Consider the following 26,098-nt stretch of genomic DNA (forward strand, 5'->3'; position numbering starts at 1 on the left):
CATGTTCAACCATCACCTTATTAGTTCTCTGAGTCGTTAAATTTGACTATTTTTTCGACCAGTATGTTGTTTAAAAGACTATTTTCTCACTATAAATGTATGACTGGAGAGGATTTTTAATCATGATTTAAAATCATGTTAAAATAATGCATAGAAGGTTTGTATTCGAACAAATCAGATCAAAAATTCACACTACAGTCCTAGAACTTTGTACAATGTTGATAACGAGCTTAAATAGTGAATCAAAACTAGAATCTAAAAGGATTTCAGAATATCAGCACTTGTCCCCTTTTGCTGCAGTGACGGCAGAAACCAAATTGAAGAATTGACTGAAGAATGTTTGTCTTCCTCCGTCTTCAGGTGCCTCAGAAATGTTCAGTGGGGTTGAGATCAGGTGACTGTGGAGGAAAGTCCATGACAGTCAAAACTCCTCCTTCTTTGCTCTTCTTCAAGTAGTTCTTCAAAGCTTTGAGGTGTGTTTGGACTTATTATGCTGCTCCAGTATTAATCCTTCTGTTGTTTTCTCAAATCTATCTGTTTCATCATCGATAATTATGAGTCCTTTTTCATCATTCACTGTTAAATGCTTGTATGTCAGTCAATCCCAAGTGTTTGTCTTATTTCCCCTCCTGAGAAGAAAGGTAGTTGAGACGGAAAACTTGTAACAACCTTCCTTTGAGAGGCTTTTTGTTGATTGCATTATTTATTAGGCAAGTTCTGCATATGTGGTGAAGTTGGTTTTCTATCTCTCTGTAAACAAAGCTTGATGTATTATTCTTCTCATGGTGTCATCACTTTTGGTCTGCCTGAGTCTGATTTGGATAGAACAGATCCAGTTTCCCCGAGGGGAAAGCTCCATGCACTGGATCTTAAAGCTTGGTTTATAGTGGTGGGTCACTTCTACCAATGGCATAGCTCCTGTAGTATAAACAGAGGCTGTTCTGGACCTATGCTGTACTTACGGTAAAGTGTTAAGCGTTGCAGAACTATAAACCAAGCTTTATAAACCCTTACTCTGTGATTTAAGCTGAGAAATAGCCTCTTTTCTCAAAACAACAACATTTGCTACTGACACTAAAACCTGAATCACAATGCTACATACTAAGCAATGTCCTACTGGAAACCTGGAGCCGCAAAAGCTTGCATGAGAGCTCCTCTATTCAGACTTTTTGCAGGTTCAACAAAGTCTAACAATTCAAATGCCATTACCTGCTAAAATGGATAATAGGGGTTATTAGTGACAATAATAATAGCCTGTCAGGTTAAAGACTATAACTGCAAAGCCTAGAAATGTAGCCGCTTAAAACTGCTGCATATCTCATCTTGCAGTAGAATAAATTTCCCTTTGACTTGCCATGGTTAGAATCCATGTATCTCTACCTGAAGGATGAGTCAAAATAAAAATACTTAATTCATCTTTAGAAAGGGTGAAACATTTCTGTCCTTTCTTACTTGTTTTTTTCACTGTGAGGACTTGTGCCATACGATCTGTGTTCTGTCTTCTACCTGCAGGGCCTCTGATGGCTGGTCGGCTCCTGAAAGTCTCCTCTCTGGCCACAGCAGTGTTTGCCTCCTCTGGATTTTACCTCTATAACAGACAGGTGGACCTCAATGACCTGAGTATCATCCGCTTCGGACGTGCCGCAGCCACTGTGAGTTACTGCACACCTTCGCCATGAAAGTATTACTCTGTGGAGTATTGTAAATTCAATGCATTTGTTTGACCTGTGTGTAATGAAGCAAGATTAGTAGGTTGGCTAGTAATCATTGGCATTTTTACATCACACAACTGGCTTCATTTGGATCACTTTGGTAAGTAGATCACAATAGATTTTACAGACCTGACCTGCTCTGGAGCAGATTAATTGATCAAAAACCTGCAGGATTTGACAGGGACACATGTCTACAGGAAAGTAGATCCTTATGAGGCACTTCCTGATTAAGTTTTTTTGCCCCACATCTAATACTAATTAATTAATATTATCGGCCAATCCGAGTCTGATACAATTCGGTTGCCTCTCTTGGTAATTCATTCTTATCTTACTTGTATTCTTGTAGAGTGTGTGTGTAATGTGTAACTGTATTAAGTACAATAAACTTCAAAATCAGTTCAATGTAGGCCTTTATGCTTGACAGTTAGGGTTACCCTAACCCTGTACAAATATCTGCTTCTAAACTATTCTTTTAAGATTTTAATTTTATTGTACAACAGTGGAGCCTTGTTTTTGTGCCAAAAACTAATAATAAAAAAATAACACTAAAGAAACTAAAAGTGTATTGCTTTTATAACAAAAAAACTGGGTTTAATAAAATAAATAACTAACCAGCTAACAAATATCTACAGAAATAGCTGTTGGATATATAGCTTAGCTTGAACATTCACACTAGCATAAGAACTATAGATCACAATACTGGCTCAACCGGTGTTAGAAAACTATATGACAGAAATGTCTTACCTCTGTGGAGAACGTCCAGGCATCAGACATATTTAGTATTTAACATTTGGTTTGGGTTTACGGCAACCACAAAACACATATAAAAGATTGAGATTGTGCTCAATTAAATAAGATAGGATAATTAAAAAAATGTCTTGATTGGTCGTAGTACCTATGTGGACCCTGATTCTTGTGTGTATCAAGTTAAAGCCAACACACAATGATGTGTGCACGTTGTGTAAGTCCTCCTCTTAGACCTTTTAAGAAACAGAAATAGTTTAACACACTTTCAGACACATAAATGGATAGGAAGAACATGCAGACTTTTGCTTATATCTTTTTTGAGTCTAGTATAGCGATGCTTATCATCCATGTAGGAGCAATTTCTGTTAATACCATGTTGACTAAGCAGAACATTAAGTTTTAGACATGTTTGACCGTTCTGCCCATTGCTCCCTCTACATCCGTGGGATGTTTTTCACAGATGTGTGTGACCTACAGAGCACCTTCTCCTTCTCTCTTTACATTCCACTGAGCCAAAGATTAAGATGCCTTGTGTGCTTTCTTTGATATGTTTGCAAGGTTAACTATTAGCTTTCCTGAAGTGTTTTCCCTCATCTTTCTGTTGGAAAAAGTATTTGGATTTATTTGCATGCTCTTTTTGTTGCATTTGTCAGATGGCACCTCAGCCCTGACTGGTGGCAGCTGGAAGGCAGATCACACATTGTGGTTTGCCGACGCTGCTCTCAGTAAAGCCAAACTTGATATACTGTGGCTATTATCATACTTTATTAGTTTGGCTGATTTAGGCTATGTGTCACTTGATGTGGCTATGACCTTGAATTACCCAGCAGCTGATGTGGCCAGCATCATGGTACTGATTGATTTTAAAAAGGTCACTGTAACATAGACAGACAGACAGACAGACAGACAGACAGACAGACAGACTGTGGGGTTCAGTAGGTAGAGCAGGTTATCCACAAACCAGAAGGTTAGAACTTCGATCCCCTGTACATGCTATACGCCGAAGTGTCCTTAAGGAAGACACTGAACCTGCACACACAGCATTGTTTGTGAGTCTTTGTGTGCATTCGTGAATGAACACAAAGTGTTTTGCACAGCAGTAGGTAGAAAATAGCTATATAAATAACGTAGACCATTTACATGGTAAATGTACCGCAACGGTGTATTTGTTTTATTCCACAGACTCCCGTTAAGTTATCATTATTAGACCTGAAATTCTGTATAGCTGCAGCTGTATTCATAGAGCATACTTTTAAGTAGAATGTTTTGGTCATCTAGACCATTTTGGTCATTATCTTGGGAACATTCTTGTACTTCTATGTTTTGCAACAGAAACCTTCTTCTTTACATGAAACTGCGCATCACCAGTTACCTAATAAATTTCACTTTGGATTATTGTTAATGCATTAATTTTCCATAACCAAACACTGAACATGATAGTACTTACATGTAGAACTCCTGATTGTTGATAATTTTTTTTAATCAATCCATATACCATATGGACAAGTGTATATACCATATACACGTGTGCTCATGATTGTAACTTTGTTCATTTGTCCATTTCACTCTGGGTTCATTTTGGTTTTGATAGATAGATAGACAATAAAGCTATCTATCTATCTATCTATCTGTCTATCTATCTATCTGTCTATCTATCTATCTGGATCCTGTTTCAGGTAGGTGACTGGACACTCCTCTGTCTTGTCGTGCAGTATATGATACCATTTTCCTTTTGTAGTTGGAGTATTTTTTTTTTTAAAGAAAATGCTTGCTGCTCTTTACATGTCACTGTTCTGTTTGTCAACAGACGGCGGTCATCAGCTACGACTACCTGACGGCATTCAAACAAGTCGAATATGGCACAGAGGAGTACTGGGCTCTCAAGTCCAAGGTAGGCAACCTCTTCCTTTTCATAGAGATGTGGTGCTAGCACTGAGTTTCTTTCCACAGGACAACAAGGTGAATAGAGTTGTTTACCTTGATGAGGAGTATGAGTTGTGACGGTCTGCACATGCCACAGTGCTGTTTTTATGTTGAATATCTTCCCCTACTATTATTCAATGGGCTGATCTTGGCTTCCAGTGCTCAGTTTGTAATAAGCAATTGAATTTAGTAACTTACTGTAGATATGATATTGTCTGTACCTAGATGTTTCTTTTTGATATCATATCAAAGGGAGGAGCTCACAGAAAATAAGATCTGATCTCAGATGTCTGAGCAGCATACATGTTGTTTCTATATCAGATTTCAGTCAAATCCTCCAAACAGGGTCATATTTGTAGGGGAAATCCCACTAGTAGGATAACGGTAATAACGGTAAATGTCAGCTGATATGCTCTGAATCATTTGTTCTGGTGTTTGTTAAAAGGCCACAGCTCAGTCAGGTTTACTCAAGAGACTGCTACAGGAAAGGTCAGAGACCACCTGCTCTGACAAAAAAGTGCACACAAAGAGCTTCACTGCAGCAAGATAACTGCAGTGAACCCTGAAGAGCGTGGTTCGGCATGGCTGGCCTTGTGTATGTGACACACACATACTCACAGTTGGTACAGCCCCTCGGGCCCTGCTGGTCAAGCCTGGCTACACATGCTGATTAGAATTAATGCACGGCGTGGATTTAATACAGAGAGGAGGCCTGCCTCCTAATTATTATGAAGTCATAGAGGAGAGGTGACAGATTAGCCATCCCACACTTGTTTAGTGTCTTCATGCTGTTGATATTTCCTGCAGTGTAATTTTTTATTCACAATACAGAGGACAAGAGGGAGGGACAACAGGTCACTGACGGGAAGGACGAAACAGGAACTTTAAAATGATTCCAGGTCTTTACATGTGACAGATGGTGTGTTAATGAGTTTCAAGTGGCATGAAACAAAATTGGAAATAATCACCAGCTCATGTATTTTTATGTATTTGCTCAGTTGAGGCATCTTTTGGCTGTAATGTGATTTATTCAGTAACAAGTTGTGTTAGAGATTAGATTTTCAAATCCAGAAATTGCCACTTTTACTGGCCGTTAAATAGCAGGTTGACATCAATTTGTCAATATGGCTTACTTATTATTTTATTCTGGTAGCAACCTGTCAAGTATCTGTCCATACCTGAAATATGTATTATAGAACATGTTCCTGTGTTCCTTTGGTTGCTAACAATCAGATGATGAAGTGGTGATGGAGGCAATTCCAGTAAGGTATTTAAGCCCCTATTAAATATACTTATAGAATCTGAAATGTGGGTGTGACTAAATTCCCCCCAAAAAGTATGAAAACATACCCCAGATCCCACATTCATGTCATTTGTAGTAGACCCCTGTTTGGCATCACGTATAGCTTTGATTCTCCTTGGGTAAGACTCTACAGGCTTGGATTTGGGAAGTTTATCCCATTCACCCATGCCAGGGGCTTGTCCTGAAGTCTTGCTTTGGTTCACTGTCACGTTGACAGGTAAACCACTGTATTTGGCCACATGCATCCTACTCTCAATGGCGTCTTCCACTGCCACTAGGAAGCATTGCGAAGCCTTCCTGTACTGTAGGTAAGGTGTCTGCCTGTGTGATGAATAGTGACTGCTGTCTGCCATACATACTGTTTGAAGTTCACTGGGTCATAGCATGCCTGAGTGAGGGAGTGCAGCTGAGAAATAACCGACATGGCAGGTAAGTCCATCTCTGGACATGGCTTCTGAAGTTCTTTGCAGAGTAACCTTTGGGTTCTTGATAACCTCTCTGACCAAAGCTCTTCTTGCATAGCCCCTGCTCTCCGTGACACCAGTTTTCATAGCGTTAACTGATGTCTTTTCAGATGAGTGTGCATTGCAGTAGAACTTTAGTGGTCTTTCAGGACTGACTTACATATTCTGCTTGTCATGATAGTATGGGCCTCATCTTTAGTGAAGTATTTCCACATACTTAATGAACCGCTGCTAGTTTGCTGCAATGACTGACTGGGCTCATCACCTGTCTTTTAGGAGGCGTCTCTGTTGTTATTGTCACAGTGAAAAGTCAAAGGTCTGCTGGGAAACTGGTCTATGGGGATGTACTTGCTCCTTAGCTTTGCAGTTTTTAATTTGTAATCAAACAATTCCGGTGTGATTTTAAAGGGTGGGTTTATTAAAGGGGATCTGTATATAGTTTGATTACACCATATAGAAATGACAGCCCATTTTATACATAGTCCCCACATTTTAATTTACCATAATAGTTGAGACATAGTGCTGATGTTTATTGAAGTGGTATTATTGAATTTGCTTCTTTGCTGCATATCCTATACAGTACATGACTGCTTGATGTCTGCATTTCATAAACATTACTAGTATTTTCTTTGGAAATGGCCTCTATTGCAGACACTTCTTCTGTCTGACCACTTTTCTCTTCAGCAAATGGAAGACATGATGAATAGGATTTACAAATTTTCTTGTTGAAGAGGCATAATGCCTGACTGGGCCATTCAAGACTATTCCACATTTTAGATTTGAAATGTATTTCTGTAGGATTAAGCGTGGTCAGCCTAGTCTGGAGGCATTTTTATCAAGCATATCACCTCATTAGATGCTTTGGATCTTGGTCAGTTCCTTTATACCTCCACATTTTGTTACTGCCAGCACTTTGAGACTGGTACATCTAGGTCTCATGTGTTCACGGGGCCCTTTTCCATGACTTCTCAAATAACACACCTGCCTCCTGAAGAGCCTCCTGATCTGTCAGATAGGAGTTTGGGGATTTTCTTTCATTATGGTGATAATTTCTCTGTCATCTTCGGTTGGATTGGAGGTCTTTCTTGGCCTTCCTGTGCATTTGCTATTGTTGAGGTCACCAACAAACATTCTTCTTAATGATTTTATAAACAATAATTTATTGTAATAGTAAGGTTTGGTCGATGTCTCTTACTTGTTTTAAATTCTGGTTTTCAGCCTTATAATGGCAACTACCAACTTATACTACTCAAACAATCAAACACATGCGAGTAACTGCAAACACCTGGAAGGCCAAATGTCAAATTATTGTATCCTCCAATAAATTTCAAATGACTCTAGTTTATTTTTGTTTGTATACAAATGCCCTTTAATAAAATCTGTAATGAGTCATTAAAGTTCAATCAATTGTGATGATCACAAAAACAGACACAAATAAAGAAATGTCTTTGTCCCAAACATTACTGAGCAACAGGCTTTAAAAGCATGCCATCCTTTGTGTCAGATAAAGTCATCATGTCAGTATCATCTGACCTCCAACTGTGTATTTGTTTCTTGTTAAAGGGCAAGTATGACTGCTCAGTTAATGAGCTCTTGTTTCTGCATCTCATCTTTCTTGTGTTCTTGTCAGTCTGTCACCCTGTGTTCAACTCTGAGCAAAGCAGCTCTGCTGCTTTCAGCCTCTCATGAAGAGCTTCACTCAAAAGCCACTTAAGCAGCCAGTCTTCCAGGCTCATCAAAGGCCTCCCTGAGTGAACCGAGGGCCCATTCACAGCCAATTAGAGTGTATCACAGAACAAGCATGGAAGCACTTGCAAGTCTGCCAAATGAGCGGTGGAACATGCCCTGCAATAAGAGATTATATGGACTGCTTTTTGTCCTTTACAGTCTGCTAACTTTAACTGGAATTTCTTCTAAGGAAAATGCAGTGGCTCCCCACCCCAGGTAATGGCATTGTAACATGGAGCAAACATATCACCACATGTTGAGATGCCTTTTCTTTTAATTTATTCGAAATTAAATGTTATATAACAACTTACTTAAAAATGTGTGTATGGTTGTCTGTGTTATCACTTAATATACTAATACATAATAGTGTTATGGTATATACTTCTCTATTGAACTGCAATATGCCATCGACAGCTATTCCTTGTTTTCCAGTATTTGTTTCTTCTGTTTTTTCTCTGAGTTGTTTCTTCTGATAACTGAAAAGTCCAGTCCTTACAAGATGGTGTTGTTTCATCCTTGTGGTTTTGTTGTCTTAATATCTGCAGTGTTCTTGTTTTAACAGTTCTACAGCAGATAAGAGGGTTTTGCCAGAGTTTGCGGTCTTCCATTTGTTTGGTTTTTGGGTTGATCTGAAGCTGCCTTATAATGGGGTTGTTTACTTTGTTCACTAGAAAAGCCCATATGAACAGTGTGAATGTGGTATTCACAACCCACCTAACTGAAATGTTTTGCTAAGGTCTGAGTAGTGACGTGTTTGCTGATGTTTCCAGAAATGACTGTGAATTAAGTCAATATATTGTAATTTAGTCTTGCAAAGTGCTCTTGGTAATGTTATGATCTGTCTTAAGGAAATGCTGATATTCCCAGTGACCTCAGCCTTCCATTATGCCTTTGTGTTTACCTATATTCATTTACACAGTCGATAGCTTGGTCAGCTGTTAGCCTCAGTGGTTTCTAGTTGCACTGGTGATGACTTGCCACTTGAATGCCCTTCATTTTGTGTACACGACCTTACATATTGTAATCACAGGCTTACAGGTTCCATTCAAATTCATTGTAACCGTGAAGAAATGTCAGTTCCAGTGGGTTTGTTTGAGGTAGATCCAACTCGCCAGGGAATGACCCACACTCTATGATGTTAGAACCATCCTATGTGGCGCATGGTTGGAGACATGCACAATCGGGTGACAAAACTGTCACAGATTAGCGCAGTAAAGTTGCACCCTATTCACATGTCCCTCTGGTGTTGCCCTCTTCCTCCTCCACCTGCTTTGGCATTGGGGCACGTAACAGGTGTGAAACTAAACACCTGTTTCACAGTTGTCAGGCTTGGCTGAAACAAAGTTTTGTGCAAGAATCGTGTTGCTTTATTTGTATGTCCTGCAAATTCACATATATTGCTCACTGTAAATACCAATACGTGTGTATATATAGATAGATATTTATCATACATGCCATTTAAGTACAATGAGAACCATGAGTCATTCCTTGTATGTGTGCATACACCGATCAGCCACAACATTAAAACCACTGACAGTAACCAACATTGACCGTCTTGTGACAATACAATGTTCTGCTGGGAAACTTTTGGACCTGGCATTCATGTGGATGTTACTTAGACATGTAGCACCCACCTAGACCAGACCAGGCACCCCCACCCCTTAGCAGTGACACTCCTTGATGGCAGCAGCCATCCCCAGCAGGATTCATCCTGACACAGACGCACACACAAAAACGGTTTTGGAACAACTCAAAAATCTGTGGGATGATCCACAAAGGCCCGTCTACTCAACCCATAGGACCCAAAGGCCCCCACTAACAACATTCTGTTGCCAGACACCACAGAACACCCTCAGAAACCCAGTGCCAGACTGCTGATGTTCCCACCTCCATACTTTTTCCACGCAAAGTTTCTTCTATCAGGCCTCTGTAAACTACATATTTAATCCTAGCTAATTCAGGGAGCTTATGAATGGCTTCCATTAGGGTATACGCAGCCTGTATACCCACTTATTGCTGCTTTTTCAAATGGTTTGTCAACTGGGTTATTTGTTGCAATTTTTCCAAATTTTACAACTACACGCTCCAGTCTGCTGCTGGACTGTCTGCCATCCACGTCTGCCTCTGTGCCCTCTGCTGTCAGTCACAGACCTTTTCTGTACTCAAGTAGTGGAGAATCAAAAATATTTATGCAGGATTCTCATAACATTAGGATGCAATATCAGCTGCTACTATATCATACAACAGATTGTCAACAATACAAGGCTGATAGTTCTAGTTTAAATAAATGAAGTAATGTGTTATTGGAAGGTGGGTCTCGTGTCTTTCTGTAACAAGTGGACAATACCACTGTAGTGAACTATGTTATAGAGACCAAACTTTATGATGTAATTAAATTAATAGAGGCAGTGTGTTATTTTAAGTGTGAAAATTATAATGCCTGTACAATAGAGCCTGCCTGACTATTTGTATTTAAGACTAATGTAGACATCAGACTGTTGAATCACTGACAATTGGTAGGGATGTTGATCCTAATCTAGTAGTTCAGACTAGCTTATGCTCTCAGTGCTGTGGTATATGGTTGTGGTCCAGCTTGTCTCTATGTATTTGTCCCGGGTACACTTGGACAAATTCATTGTGTTTATCACAACAGATACGTCAAACAACCGTCTGGGCAGTTGTGTTCAGACATAGCTCCTGTACTGCATATTATGTAGTCCATTTCCTGTTACACATTTTGTTCCCCGAATACAGAATTACTTTGCATGAGTAGGCAAGATTGATCTGCACGCTGTCTTGTGTCTGAGCTGGAAGGGATTCGTTCTCCACTGGTGCAGAAGAATAAAACAAACAAAATTAAAGGATCAAGAAAAAACTCCTGATCCATTTTTGTGTGCATTAAACTATTCATCTTTAACCCCCCCCCCCCTCCCCCTACCAGTATACCCTATTGCAATGTTTAATCACAAGACTGTCTAGACCAACAAAACATGAAGTGATAAGTGATGAAAACAAATTATTGTAGAGATACTAGATAGTAGGGTTGGGTAACGCTAACGATTGCCTGAATTGATTTGATTCAAATGCACAAGTTCCCGATTCAATTCAGCTGCGATTCATTCAGAGAAATTTCAGTTCTGAAACTATTTTTGCTTAGATTTGTGGTATTTCTGCAATATTTCTGTTCAAATCCAGACCGACTTGGGCCTTTCTGTGTGGAGTTTGCATGTTCTCCCTGTGTCTGCATGGGTTCTCTCCGAGTACTCCAGCTTCCTCCCACTGTCCAAAGACATGCTAGGTTAATTGGTGATTCTAAATTGGCCGTAGGTGTGAATGTGAGTGTGAATGGTTGTCTGTCTCTCTGTGTTAGCCCTTACATAGACTGGAGACCTGGGTGTACCCCGCCTCTCGCCCAATGACAGCTGGGATAGGCTCCAGCCCCCTCGTGAACCTTCACAGGACTCGCGGTTACAGAAGATGAATGAATGAATTTACCTATTTTTGGCACATCTTTGTCCAGCTCTTCTCTGTCGTCACACAACAGCTTTCAGGCTTGACGGTGCTCTCAGAGTTAGTGCTTCTGTTGTTTTGTTGGATATCCCAGAGAAACCTCACAGTGCAGTGAGATTTCTAATGAGAGGATGCAGGAAATGGCATATACTTCCCTTGACGTTAAAATAAGTTCTTCTGTCAATATGTGAAGAAGATATTTTACAGTTATTACTGTATTAATGCAGGCTGCTCCTGACACTCTAATAGGCAGCACATCACTCTAGTGAGTAACATATCTTGTCCTTTGGGTATATTCCCTGTAAAGCCATGTAGACCGTGTAGACAACAGTGATACAGATAACTGTATTTTCATTTTTTATTGTATTGTTTTTTATTTCTTCATAACTGTGCAGCTCCCCACTGTCTGTATATGTATGAGTCATATGGTTTATATCCCATAGTGTCTCTATCTGACCCAAAGGTTAACAGACCCTTTTTAAAAAAAAATAAATAAATAATAATGGTTACTGATGGCTACACTTATTAACTGTCTTATTTACTCAGAGCCAGATGCACACTGTTTCTCTGCATCTGTCTTCCTTCCTTCTTTGTTGATTTTCCACACGCCCTCTCCAGCCCTGTCCTGATGAGACAGATTAAAGGACAAAAGAAAGGGAGAAATTAAAACACATCAATAGAATGAAAAAGACCAGAAACATCAGTGAGCTCTTATCTCTGGACTGATTATGCAACCCTAAACGCCTCTCTTTTCACTCTTTCTCTGTTTTCTCCCTCCTGTTTCTCTCCCTCCTTCTCTCCCTCCTTCTCAGGCAGTTCAGGCTTCTGTTAGCATCTCATTACAAGCCATGCCAGCAGATGATTGGGAAATTAAATGTAGCTTATTTAAGTCCCATGAATAATGCATAAAGGGTGGCTGAGGCCTATGTAGCGGGGATTGGCCGAAAGGGTTGAATACCTCACACAGGGGTTTAAAACTGATTTAAAATGTTTTACAAGTTCATATCAAAGTGACTGAAATAAAAACACTGAAACTGACTTGATGTAGTATATCTAAATATCCAAACTCTATTTTATCATTTCTGCTCCCCTCTACATTAGACAGAAACCGTGTCATTGCATTCAAAACAGCATTTGCTATGGCTTCCGTTGTTTGTTGTATTACTGTAAGATAATATCAGCTGGTTTTGGCACATACAGTCTTTCCTCCAAATCATTGGCTCTATGCACGAGGGACATTTTTCCACATGTATGTTTCCTGTTCACATTCAATGCTTTTCCGCTCATCTCTCGAAGAATCTTCCATTACCTAACTGTAAAGGAAGTGATGCTGGTTAAGTGTTTTCACAAACGTTCTGCATCTTAAAGACCCAACAATACTCATGTTAGAACATTAATATAAAAGAAATTCTTTCACATTAGTTGCACCGTGTTTGGCTTAAAAAGCTGTAAAGCAACGAAGGTTAAATAACGCACAGTCTGCATTCAGACTGGTCTTCAACCATTTGTAAATTCATACATTCATTTGTGTGCATGGATTGTGCAGCTGGAAGACCGTGGCAATTATCCCCTCTTGCTCTGACATGTAGATCACTAATGCGCCAATCTTGAACCATATAAGAAAAGGTTTATTAGAAGAAGAGAGGGTTCTAAGAACCTAGAAATTCTGGTGTACATCTTTTGTTCTGGAGCCAGTCCTCTCACTGAGTCATCCCACAATATGCTATAACACTAAATATGGTTATTTGTGATTAAATTAAGTGATAGGTTGTTTATTGTTTGTCAGATTAGAAGAGAACAACCTCAGGATTCGTGCTCCTTTCACTGATGGCGTGTCTTCTGGTGAAAAAATATCAACTTTAAAGTTGAACAACTGGCCTCCGTGTCAGACTTTCATTTTATAAGGTTTGCTGGATCACTACAACTATCATATTTACAGTTTAGCACTGATATTGGTGTTTACCTTGTCAGGCAGCATCTTCAGCATTCTGGATGAATGCCGTGATGGCATACAAAGACAGAGATTGAACACTGATAGTGACAAACTGAAAGCAGCCTCATGACGAGATGAGTGCACTGCAAGTCACATGGCTATTTTAGGGAATGGAGTGAAAAGAGGAGGATAAGGAGGGGAAGGAGAGGACACGACGAACTGGTGACAGCGAGGACAAACAGATACTGATGTCTAATGATCCCCTTGCTTCCTCAGCTGCATGAGAAAAAGGCAGGAGCGTCGAGCGTATTTGGGGAAGCAGCCATTTTGAAGGTGGCTTTTCATGGCTGAGATGAAAGGGGGAACAAAACGCTGATTCACTCGGCACATCTGCATAGTATCATGCAAATTCTCTCTCAACACCACCCCAAGGTTAAAGATAAAGAGTTGTCTTTTACCCCCATTACAGTGAATGTGTCTGAGGTTGTCGCAGTAATATGAAAGCACCGTGGGGAAGGAGATCAGAGGCTTTACGGATGGTGATTATTGACTTCACACCGGAGGAAAAATATCCCCCCACATCAGCTGCTGTGGCAATAAGTTCCTCACTGCTTCCATTTTACATATCCATCATATAGCTGACTCACTTCTATTGAGAACAGCTTAAAGGGTTCACTGCCACAGACAGTTTAGATACACTACAGTTGAGACCTCAATCCACACAATTCTATGATTAAAAAACAGGTGAACATTCTAGTAACTGAATAGCCCAACAGTAGAGGTCACAATGACATCAAAATATTTGGCAAAAATTATTTTTATCAAGTCATGCAACAAGTTTTTTCTGTTTTGAAGCTCACCAGGGGTTTTGCATGTGGCCTTGTTTTTTGATCACTGACAAGGAAACATGTTAGCCTTCAACTTGGAGACCATTCTGGGCTAGCTGCGCAGTCAAAAGGGGTCTTCTTTACCATGCAAAAGCGGGTTTGTCTTGAATAATTTTCACTTTCAAAACTACAGTCTGGAAGGTGTGAAGTGTCAGAATTGCTTCGCCTTCTTCTTGCAAACAATGTGGTTTTGCCAAGGTCTTCAGCACTAACTCGAGTGTTTTTTTCCCCCCTGAGAGTGAAGCTGTCAGGATAAAGCCATGTTTACACAACAAGCGACAACGTTGCAAGACGGCCAAGCGTAGCCTGTTAAATTGTCCGTCAGTCACCACTGAAATGCTCCTCATGCGTTTGTTGATGTTGTTATATCATCATCCTTTTAAAGATTACTATGTTAAACAAACACATGCAATTGGTTGACACATCACTGCATCACTGAGACACTGGAATTTATTTTTTTTATTATTTGCTTTGATTTGTGGTGCATCCTGCCCTTCATGCAGTTCCTTTTTAACAGTAATGGAAACAAGGAGAGTTCTTATGTGGCCATGGTTCACTGCTGGAAGACACTGGACTGCTCAGTTTGAGTTGGGAGTGAGTATCTTGCCTTGACCAGTACCTTTGGAGCTTTTCCATAAGTGAGGACAAATGGAGGACATGTGGTTCCTACTAATGGATCACACACAAGTACTGGTTTAAATCATATGATAATGATGATTTATAGACATGAGGAGGGATTTTCTGACCAAATTGGTGACACAACACCAGTTCAATGAAAAGTCAAATCAGCACCATTATTTAGAAATGATTATATATCTACAATAAGTGTATGTTTTGTGTGTTGTATGCAAGAGTAAAATAAAAACTTACATTGATGCATGTGCATGTTAACATGCGCTTTCTTGTTGAGGTTATAGTAGCTATAGAGACACTAATACAATGCACAGATGTTAAAATCAACAATGGATTAACACTGGGGTGCTTGTATTCTTTAAAATGTTTCCGATGCAAAAAATTTCGTGTAGGTTGCGTTGTGTGGTGTGTCCCAAAATAGGAACATTTGGACCTGGCATTCATGTGGATGTTACTTAGACATGTAGCATCCACCTAGACCAGACCAGGCACCCCCACCCCATAGCAATGACACTCCTTGATGGCAGCAGCCATCCCCAGCAGGATGCAGCCTGACACAGACACACACACAAAAACACTTTAGGAACAACTCAAAAAAACATGAAGAACAGCACAAGGTGTTGACCTGGCCTCCAAATTCACTAGATCCCAAACTGATCAAGTATCTGTGGGATGATCCACAGAGGCCCCTCCACTCAACCCATAAGACCCAAAGGCCCCCACTAATAACATTCTGTTGCCAAACACCACAGGACACCCTCAGAAGGACCAATATTAGTAAAAGTAGATACTTTGTACAAGTAGTAAACAGTAAACTGGTCTTTTTACTCAAATGACCTTTAGGATGCACTTCTAGTATTGCAATTCACCTCTCCACCAGCAGATGTCAGCATTGACTGCATCCTTCAGCACTGCTGCTCTCTCATATGGCAAAAAGATGGTGCTCAGCTCAGATAAGTGCCCGCCGCCACTCCTCCAGCCCTGCACTTGTGTGGGACGCGCTATGTAAATACTGGGGTGGGGCTAGATAACTGCTGACCTTGACGTGCTCGTGGCAGCAGCTTATCAGCCCCACAAGTCTGAGGCGGGAAAATCCTTGAGGGATGTGGAGAGGAGGGGAACGTTTAACATTTGCTTCCCAGCTGCTTGCTGTAGTTAGATCATCGCTGACAAGCTGATCTCCAGCAGCAGCAGCAGCAGCATAAATACAAAATTTCTGTGTCACTGCTATTTTCTATGTGCCACCCAGGGCAAAGGACTCCGACAGCAGCTGGCCACAATGCTGCAGAGCACTGATTTTAGGCATAGTATGTTTTTCAGGAATGGCCACTCTGACAGGAAGGGTACCAGAGAGCAGCTTTAGTGCAGGACTTTTACATATAAAGGAACATCTGTACTATTCAAGTCTTCAAAGGTCAAATTATTTCACACAGTGCTGATTAAGCTAATAAGCTGAATTTCTGAGTTTTGCAGTGTGCCTGAGTTTTAAAACTGGTAACAGTTGCAACATTCGGATGCTAGCGATGTTGTGTTCTGGTGACATTTCACATGTTAAGAGTTTTTTCATCCCTGCTGTACAGGAAATTTGGGGATTTTTCTCTATAATACAGTAAAGTCTTGACCTAACTGTGTAAAGTATCCTCAGATGGCACATGTTAGGATGATTTGGCTCTAAATGATTTTTTATTATACAATTGTTCTTGTGTGTGCCATCAATTTCAGATCTTCGGAAGAAAGAAAATCTGAATCAGAAGGTCAGAAATGTACAGAAATGGACTGGAGCAGCAATGTGCAACAAATACGGAAAACATGACCAAATGCAGAAGCATGGCCTGCAACAGAAATGTTTCTGGGGGTGAACTAAATGTGACGGACAAGTGCTGGGGCTAGACAACTGACATTTTCTGTCACTTTCTTCATAAACCTTCGTTTCCGTAAAGGAATCGCCTTGCTTTTGTGACAGAAGACTGTAGTAAATAAAATGAGTCAAAAGTGAAGATTGTGTAGGAGAGGAGTTAGTCTCAGCCTGGTGTATGGGTAGAGAATTAAGTGTGTGACAAAACAAGCCTCTGGGTGGCCTTTTCAATTTCAAAGGTTGGTGGAATCACCACATTTGCATTTGTTAAGGCTTTTTTTTTTATTATAAACTAGGCTGTCATATCTACTATAGGAGAACAAAATGAAAAGCAGGACAATCCTGGCTAGCTAAATATAATGTAAAGCATCACAGCTTCAGCAGGTATCCAGAGCATGCTAGTGAGCAGGGTAGGTCTGTGTGACTCTGCACTTCACCTCCATGTCACCACTGATTTACAGCAAAACTGCAAGCTGCAGTGTGGTGTGATATCTATATGTCATAGCTAGGCACCCAGTTCTTTGCACGTTGTTGTCTATGTTATAAATATGGTATGGATACAAAAATTATCAGCATTTGAAGAAAACCTAAGGTCTGTGTATTCTGCTGCAGTTATATTAATCTCAAGATATTTTTTTTAAATAATATTTTAGATATTTGCCAGGGGTGCCCTCGCTTTTGCAGTTCTGTTTTTTTACTGAACTACTTTTAAAGTTGACAAAATGCTATAAATAATGTTTGCACGTTCCCAGGAATTATAGAGTCCACTGTGGTCTAATATGTGTGTGTGTGTGTATGTGTGTGTCTATACTGTGTACTAATAGACTGCTCTGCTGTTTCTTACTGATCCTGAGCGTCCACTGATTCGTGGCAGGGAGCGTTTCAGCCGTTCATGTGGCTCTCAGGCACAATTACTGAGGCATGACAATAAAATGCAGAGCATGAAATTAACTGTGGCTCCCACTGAAAAATCACCCCCACCATCTCTCCTCCTCTTGTCCCTTTGTCATTTTGTTCCCCCCACATTTGACACAGAGTCCCACATTTTTACTGTTCTTCTCATATCCCGGTGAGAAAAGAGACGGCACCATCACAGCAGCACAGGAAGGGCTTGCTTCTACACGCGGCCGTGAGAGATAACAAATAGCTTGCATTTTCCCCACCTTGTTGTACTGCTGTTGGGCTCTGTTCAAATAAATGACTTTTTTTAATACGCGGCACAGCAAAGGGGTCTCAGCTGAGCCCCAGACTATTTAGATACCATACATGTATCCCTGTATTAAATGCTGGAGGGTTTCTGGTGAATGGCTTTGATAACTCCTCAGGCTTTGCTGCTATAATACTTGTAGACAAGGCCTATTGACTACACGGGCTTAAATCTAAGCACAAACACACACATCCACGCACAGTTTCCTCTCTCCCCTGTGACAGGCGGCTAGATGAGCCTCAGTGAACTGAGTAACGAGCTAATCATGAGCATCCCAGTAATAAATAGGCCTTGTTCATAGTCCACTAATCCCAGTCATTTAGCCCTGGTGTGGCAGCAGAAATCAATTACTGCAGCTGGGCTCCCAGTATAGGACCCTGCTGTCTGCTGTCCAGCTGCACATCGTACATTCACACCTCTTGCAAAACCTTAGGACATTATTAATTATACATCCCAGTTGGCCGTAATGTCAATTATCCCAGAATCCTGACAAACCCAGTCCAGAATCTAAATGTTTCAACTAATAATCAATTTTATTACCACCTTGCACTGTTTGTACTTAAGTTCTGTTTGCTTGTCATGGTTGGTACTGGTCACTATTTAAAACAGGAATAGCGCGTCAAATTTATTAAAATCTTGTAAGAGTCACTGAAACGATCAGTTTTAGTCATGGCAATTAATATTTTTGAAAGCTACAGCTATAAATCTATCTTAAATCATTTGACTTTATAGGAAACGTTCCTGTTCATGTTTTCTCAGAATGAGATATTAAGAGGAAAAACTTCCTCAAGTCCCTGTATTAACGATTAACGAAGAGGCTTTTGAATTGAGTCTTTGTAAGTCAGGTGGCCTAGGTCTCCGTCTGAACATTAAAATTGATTTAGCTCATTCTTCCTGCTCACACTAAGAAATCCATTCATAGTGCAGTGTCAGCGATGGAGGACAGACTCAAGAATCTTCTGTCCATGCAAAAATGTATTCATGCTGTAACTTTATCTGAAGCTAATCCAAGTTAAAAAAATCGCTCAGTCTTTCAGTACATAAGGAAAGAATCATTTAATGTGCAGTGTGACTAGGAAGAGTAATTACAGCAAGCACATCCAGCTACAATGGGCACGTGAACCTATTCTTTAAGGTAGGAGTTGCTTATAGCAAGCAAATGCACCTACAAACGTATCAACACCCTGAATTTCTTCCTCCCTGTGGCACACTTAGTACACATTACGGTGCTGTCGATCTTCTCCTTGAATGCATATTCCTTTAATAACACGGACATGACTGGAAAGGTGAATAAACATGGAAGTTTCAGATCAGCTTTAGTCTGCCATTCAAAGTAATATAATCTAAATTCATTGTTCTTTTTTTTATTTTATTATTTTTATTATGTGGTTGTTCAAAATTTTAAACCTCACACAACAAATACTGCAGTTTTCAGCTCATGCTCACAAGTTGTAAACATGAATATCCTTCTTTTATCTTCTACCATACATCACATATGAACGTCAGTCTGAGCTGCACCAATTTTGACCATTTCTTTTATGATCACATTTGAGTCACACTATACTGCTATGTACACAATTCATGATGAAATATACTGTAATAAAAGCTGGATGTCTTTGAGCAATCCCCATCTCTGACACTGTGAAGATGATATGGACTGATTTTAGGCATATCATACAATTAAAGAATAATTTTCATTTTTAAAAAACCTGGTGTTTTATGGCTGGAAACATATTTTAACAGGAGTCTGGCTGAGGCCATTGAACTTGTCTGTCTCTTAGTCTGCAGTGAGGATCTATGCGGAATTGATTTAACCATTGTGTGTAATCTTCTGGCTTCATGGGCCTGCTTCACCCTGCAACACTTGCACACAATCAGAGATCACAAAGGGAGGGGAGGAGTTATTCAGAGAAAACAATTTGCCATCTGTGCTTAATGGCATCTGAAGGCTGTCCACCGACCTGCACTACAGGGAACTGGCCTGGAGGCCCATGCTTTAATTACACACGTAAAGAGAGATAGAGTTAAAAAGAAGCGCAAAGTAAAAAAGCAGTCCTTCTCAAACAATAGTGCTTTTTAAAAACCGAGTATGATAGTTATGGGGTCTAAGCTGATGATACCGAACCAAACTGGTAATTCAGAAGTTAATTCAGCTTGTAGCCTCGCAACAGACGGCCTGAAACAGACAGAAGTTTCCTACTGTGCTGTGAATTTATGGATCTGTGCTATGATTTTAGGCACTTAAGATGTTTCAACATTTGTCACAGTTATTTTTTCCTTGTCTACAGTGGTGTGACAGTAGGAAATGCATTTTGTTTAAGTTTTCCATTGGTGAAACATTTTGGTGCTATTAACCAAGAGTACTCATACTATACTATAGCCTAGTCCATGATTAAATTATAATATAAGTGAATTATTGAACAGCGTAATGTGAAGGTTGAAACTAAATCTCTTACTGAAACACACACAGCTATGTAGGGAAGAAAAAGTGGGCCAGGGAAAGGTGAGGTTGCTGAAGAGTGACAGTTTCATCTAAAAATGTTACACCATGGCAAGAACTAGACACAAGGTGAGCATCTTGCATTAGCCAAGTTTCTCAGAAAATTCCCATCAGACATGTGTTTTCAGACAAGGAAAGATACATAAAGCTGATGTCCAACAGTGCCATTAAGACAGTCAAACAGCCATTTCCGTGTTAAAAGAGCAGTTTAGTACTTGGTTGTCCCTGTATGTAGTGTATAACTTTATGTGCATTGACCAAAGTCTACTTTCATCTGTTTTTAATTAGCTTTGTTGCAGTGGTGGGCCGTCAGGGCCAGCAAAGCCTTCTCTGTTGGCCTAAACTTTATCAACATCACTGAAATTATTTTTTTTTCCATTAATCTTATTAAATTATTCCCAATAGCCTATTCTTTTCATTTTATGTCTTGTCTCTCAGCTGTGGTGATTCCTGCAGTGTAACTTTGCATTAGAGCTTTTATCCAGTCATATTTCGGGCATCACTAGCTAGCTAGCCAGACACAGCCGGGAAAACTTTCAGGACAGCGACTACGAGCGCTACCCTTGGTTGACAGGCTCCAACGAGAACTGGATTTGACGTATATGGCAGTGGTACGCATCTGTAGCACATCCGTGGTTGCAGTGAGTGAGAAGAGACTTTTTGAATTTGTTTAAGTGAATTTCTTGCCTTAGTAATGGCATTCATCTTGCTTTATGAGATACGGCGCAACACCCTTTTTTATTGGGTAACATGCAAAAGAAATTAACATGTTAAGTTTTACAGAAATGTAGATGCTGGCTGTTGTGAATTTGGCTGCATTAAAACACAGTAGGTGATTCCTTGCAAGTCTTATTTGACTCTGTTTCAAACATTCTCAGATCTGTGTTCATTGAGTATTTATGTAGATTTTGTCAGATGATTTATGATTGTGAAATAATAATTTGAAATACTACAGATGTTTTATGGGCTTAGTAGAGTGCCAGGCTGTCTATTTTTGGAGTGCAGGGGAGGGGTCTTTGTTTTTGTTTCTCCATCTGGGCATTACCCAGACATTACCTTTTTGTTCTGATAGTATGCCCTTGAAGAATTTAGTCAAATTCATGAAAACATTCATTTGGACGTAGGACCAATCAGTTTTAGTGGTCAAAGTTTACTATGACCTTTAAAAACCTTCATCGCCATAACTCAAGAATTTGTACACAATGACTATGAGTTCATAAAAATGTCTAATTGGATAAAATGAAATTCCTTCAAAGTCTCCACTACATATTACATGAATCCAGACAGACGTTAATGAAAACAGCACTCGACTGGTTGGTGGAGGAGTACATCAATGAGGAAGAAACAATTTTTCTTATTTTTGTGATGGGTGACCATCACAAGTGCACATACAGTGCAACGAGTGAGTGAAGCAGAACAGGGTTGGTAACTTATAGCTCTTGTTGGATCCTTATAGATCTAGTTATATTTGGTTCAGAGGTTGCGCTAGACTTTTTCGTTGTCTGTCATTTTGACTAGGGTTGAAGTGCTTCGGTGACATGCAGACTCTGTTATTTTGCACAAAAACTCATCAGTCCTAGCAACGTGCTTTCATCCGATTCCTCCATTTTGGTAGCCGTTAGCCATATAGACATAGACATACATACATATATATTGTATACATTTCTATGGTTAGCCGAGCTCTGACGTGTGCATCAGTGTAATCGGTGTACCAGGAAATCGTGCACTGATAAAAGTTCTGCGATGTTTGGAATGCAAACTGCGATTGGAGACAAGAGCCAATTAATAATGTCACTCGCCACCAAGTGGTCAGGGGTGTGAATTACAATCTGTTAAAATGACAGATGGCCTTCAGATTTTTCCGTCACAGTTTAAATAAAACGGCCAATTACGGAAAATATTCGGTTAACGTGACCCCTGATTTAGTTACTGTAAAGCTATACCATAGGGCTGGGTTGATTGTACTGTTCCAAAAAGCAGTTTCATTTAGTTCAAGCATACAACCAAAACTAACCATGACAGCATGTGACACATTCAGTTCTTGTCTTCTTTGAGCATTTAGATCAAGAATAGACCCTTTTCATGACTGACTTATTGACTGGTCGCCGTAGGGAAAGAACAGGACATACAATGGCTCACTTCCAGTAACCCAATTAACAATTTCACTTTCACAAGTATAAAGTAAGGAGAGTACTTGAAATGATCACAAGACAAAAATGAGACTTGCACTCTGACCCAGTGCCTGAAGAGAAATATAAAAGCACTGTAAGGCAAGCCTTTTAAATATCAGGTACATGCAGCTGTCCTCAAACTAAACTAATAATCCAACACGAATAAATGGACAAGTTAAATGATTTAATATGAGCAGGCTATGTGCAGTTCTGTCATAAATACAGTACTTGCGTGTGGTTACCATGCATTGATGCATGGAGACTACCTATGTGGAGGTAACTGTATTTCTTCAATAATGACTGTGGCCTTTATTTACCTTTATTGTCAGAGGTGACAATTAAGGTATAATATAAATAAATTATAAATAAATAATAGCCTAACGGGTGTGCTTTCCATGAGTAAGAGAGGCTTCACTCATTAAGCGTTCCAGCACTTTTTGTGTCACGTCGCCATGCGGTGCATACACCCATACAGGCAATACTGTTCACGGTCCTGAAATGCCAGGATCAACAGTGATCCATTATTTTCCATCCATGTTCATTTGAATATTGACAGCAGAAGTGAAATCCAGTCACAAGTGGTCACTGGAGACGTATGTGGAGATGCTTTCAAATGCCATGTGTGAACAGACGTATTTAGAGCTGTCCACTCCAAGTGTGAACAGGGCCAACCACTTTAATGCCCTGTTAAGCTGTGGTGCTGAATCAGCACGCATAAAAACTTTACTTAAACATCATTAATACATCAATACACAAACTAGAGAGGTCCTGATCGGATTGGGAGATCGGTATCAGGACCAATCCGGGCCTTTTTTAAAAAAAAATTATCGGATTGATCGGACTTCAGCCAAGCTCCAGTCATTTAGTTTAGGTTTGCCATGAAATCAAAACTATGACTACTTCTGTTCTAATGGCGGTTGGCTAGCATTAAAGCTGCAGGAATTTTTTTAATTCTGCAATGTGGATGTTTGGTGAGGTGGTAGTAGAAGATTGCCATTGAGTACTACCAACCTGATTCACCACTTCCAAAGAATATCACAAAACAGAATACATCGAGTACACAACAAAAAGTGAACGCTGCGTTTAAAAGAAGAGAAAAGTTTCCCTAGAGACCGAGTTGATCAAGTTGCATGTCTAGAACCTTTCCTGGAGCGAAGGTACACTGAATCTCCAGGGGAGGATATTTTGTCTATTTAAGATGGGATCGGAACTCAGATCGGCCGATACTCAGTAGTAAACGATCAGTATTGGATCGGAGCCAACAAAACAAGAAACAACCAAAAATGAAAATCTGGAAATCAACAAAACCAACTATGAGACAGGGAACTACTTCCTTGTAGGAAGGGAGCTATATTAAAAAAGCAGCTGTCTAGTTAGAGCAGAGGGCTTATGAGAGCCCACTACTACTACTACTACTTTATCTCATCATGTGTGAACGCCGTGTGAAATCTGGATAAACTGAAATACATTTTAGGAATGTTACTGAATAAGAAAAATGTTGAGAATTAAAAATGTTCGATTGCATGGGAGACAAGACAGGCTTTAGTAATAACATCAACTATGGCTGTGGCAAAGCAGCATGTTATGGAACTGTGCGGGAGCATATGCAGTGCTTTTCCTCAGCATGTTACCTGCTCTGTCGGCCGTTCGCTGAACATTAAACACCTGCAGTGAAATATCGTCTTAGTGCGTTCTGATGTGACATTGCCTTCCAAGTCGCAATACTTTAGTGAGTTGCCACTGCGCTTCTGCAGAAGCATCTCATGAGTGTCAGATCTCAATGATGTGAAAGGAAAAAAGAACATAGGTTTGTGTTCCATGCTTTCTCATGCTCTTTCACTGACCATTGTTGCTAGACAACTAAACATTTGTGGTGCTTTTTCTTCAAGCCCGCACTGAAAAGGGCTTTTTAGGTTGGCTTCTTAATATTTGAGCATATCCAAAGGCTTGTTGATGTCCAAGTCTTACATAGAGTTTAAATATACGTGCACCTCTATCCCAGCCTCAGCGACTGTTGTGTATTTTATTTGCTCAAAGCCGGGCCACCAAATATAAAGAGGCAAGAGGCCAAGGAATGAAATGCATCTTCCGAATGGACAAATGTCCAAAGAATGCCCCTAAAACCTGACAAATCCAACATGTTAATCTGAAAATACTATGGAATATTGTCATTTTTTGGATCAAAAGAGGAATATCTGTTTTCATGTAAATGAAAAGCTGCTGAAAATGATGCTGATACAGTAACACAACGTATACTTTGCAGTTACGAATGAGATGTGCTCATAATCTTCTTTTCTACAATCTTGTGAATACATTTTCAATTTATTTAATCGCTAATAGATTTTGAATGGGAGGAATTTGCTTCTGTTAAAGTGTATTTAATTCAGTAAATTAACAGCAGCCAAAGGTGGCTTCTTCTTCCTTCTGACTGATTTCCTTCCACATTTGGTACCTCCCATTTCACCGCTTCTTGCTTTATCCATCCTTTTTACTGTCTTGCTTCCTCTCACCCTCTCATCCATTATACACCATCCTCCAAAGCCCTCACGACACACACAGGCACGCTCTCTCCCTCTCTCTTTCCCGCAGCCTTTTATTTTCTATCCTTTCTAACTGCGTGAAGAGGATGAGAGCAGAGATACCCAGAGGCATTCTGCTCTGATCTCCCGTGTCTCTGTGTTGTACCACAAATTAACCTATGTGTCTACATGCTAACCGTCCATTTGATTGGATTGCGCATGTGTGGGGACGGTGGGCTGTGGCGAGCGTCAGCCTATCCCAGAGCTGCGTTCCCCCTCGGGCTGTCAGCGAGCAGCATCGCCATGGTGATGTCATCCTCAAGCTGCGAGCCCGCCTCCTTCCAACAAAGCATACTGATTACTGGGAGAGAGGAGAGGGAGAGGAGTGATTATTGATCTGATGATTAGGCCACGAGCCGTTGGCAAACTGATGCCACATTTTCATTCTGTTCAACCCCAAATTAACTTCCAAACACATTCTTCCAGAAGAGCTGTGGCTATGCGGAGGAAGAGGCTCTCATCAGACTCAAATGACATAATTGTCTGAATGTCACCACAATGTTGTAGTGTAATAATAATAACAATAATAATAATGATTATACCAACTTAGATTTTTACTGTTTTTATTGGATCTCATCAGGACAAAAAATCCTGCAGAAAAGCCTTCACCTTCCATGGGTTTCCTAACCTCAGAGTTTACTTGTAATAATCTACGTAAGCATCTAAACAGGATCTTGCTCTGTGTCATCATGCACTTTAAAGTATAATATGGTGCAATAGTTTCAGGGTCGACGGAAGGAATTAGATAAATACAAAATAAATGATTACACTTCTGTTACCTATTAGGTAACATCTGTCCCAGATGTTCTGATCTGTTCAGATCAATAATCAATTCATTTTTTAAACATACTGATAAACAACTACGTATTGTATAAAATAATCCTCAGTACTACATTTATGGTATACTGAATAAAAACACATAAGAAAATCTTTTGGAATGGGACAT

General features: G+C 40.0%; 1 protein-coding gene across 1 annotated transcript in view; it reads left to right on the plus strand.

The window, feature by feature from the left end:
• Positions 1–453: 453 nt before the first annotated feature.
• The window catches only part of adck1 (aarF domain containing kinase 1), a 67,394-nt gene continuing 41,749 nt past the window's right edge, over positions 454–26,098 (plus strand). The window contains exons 1-3 of the mRNA XM_084569331.1: positions 454–473; positions 1,513–1,652; positions 4,267–4,350. Coding sequence (XP_084425457.1) covers positions 1,521–1,652; positions 4,267–4,350 — 216 coding nt within the window. The 5' untranslated portion in view covers positions 454–473; positions 1,513–1,520. The remainder of the gene's footprint in view (positions 474–1,512; positions 1,653–4,266; positions 4,351–26,098) is intronic.

This window comes from Chelon labrosus (genome assembly GCF_963514085.1).
Source record: "Chelon labrosus genome assembly, chromosome: 20".
Classification (NCBI taxonomy): Eukaryota; Metazoa; Chordata; class Actinopteri; order Mugiliformes; family Mugilidae; genus Chelon; species Chelon labrosus.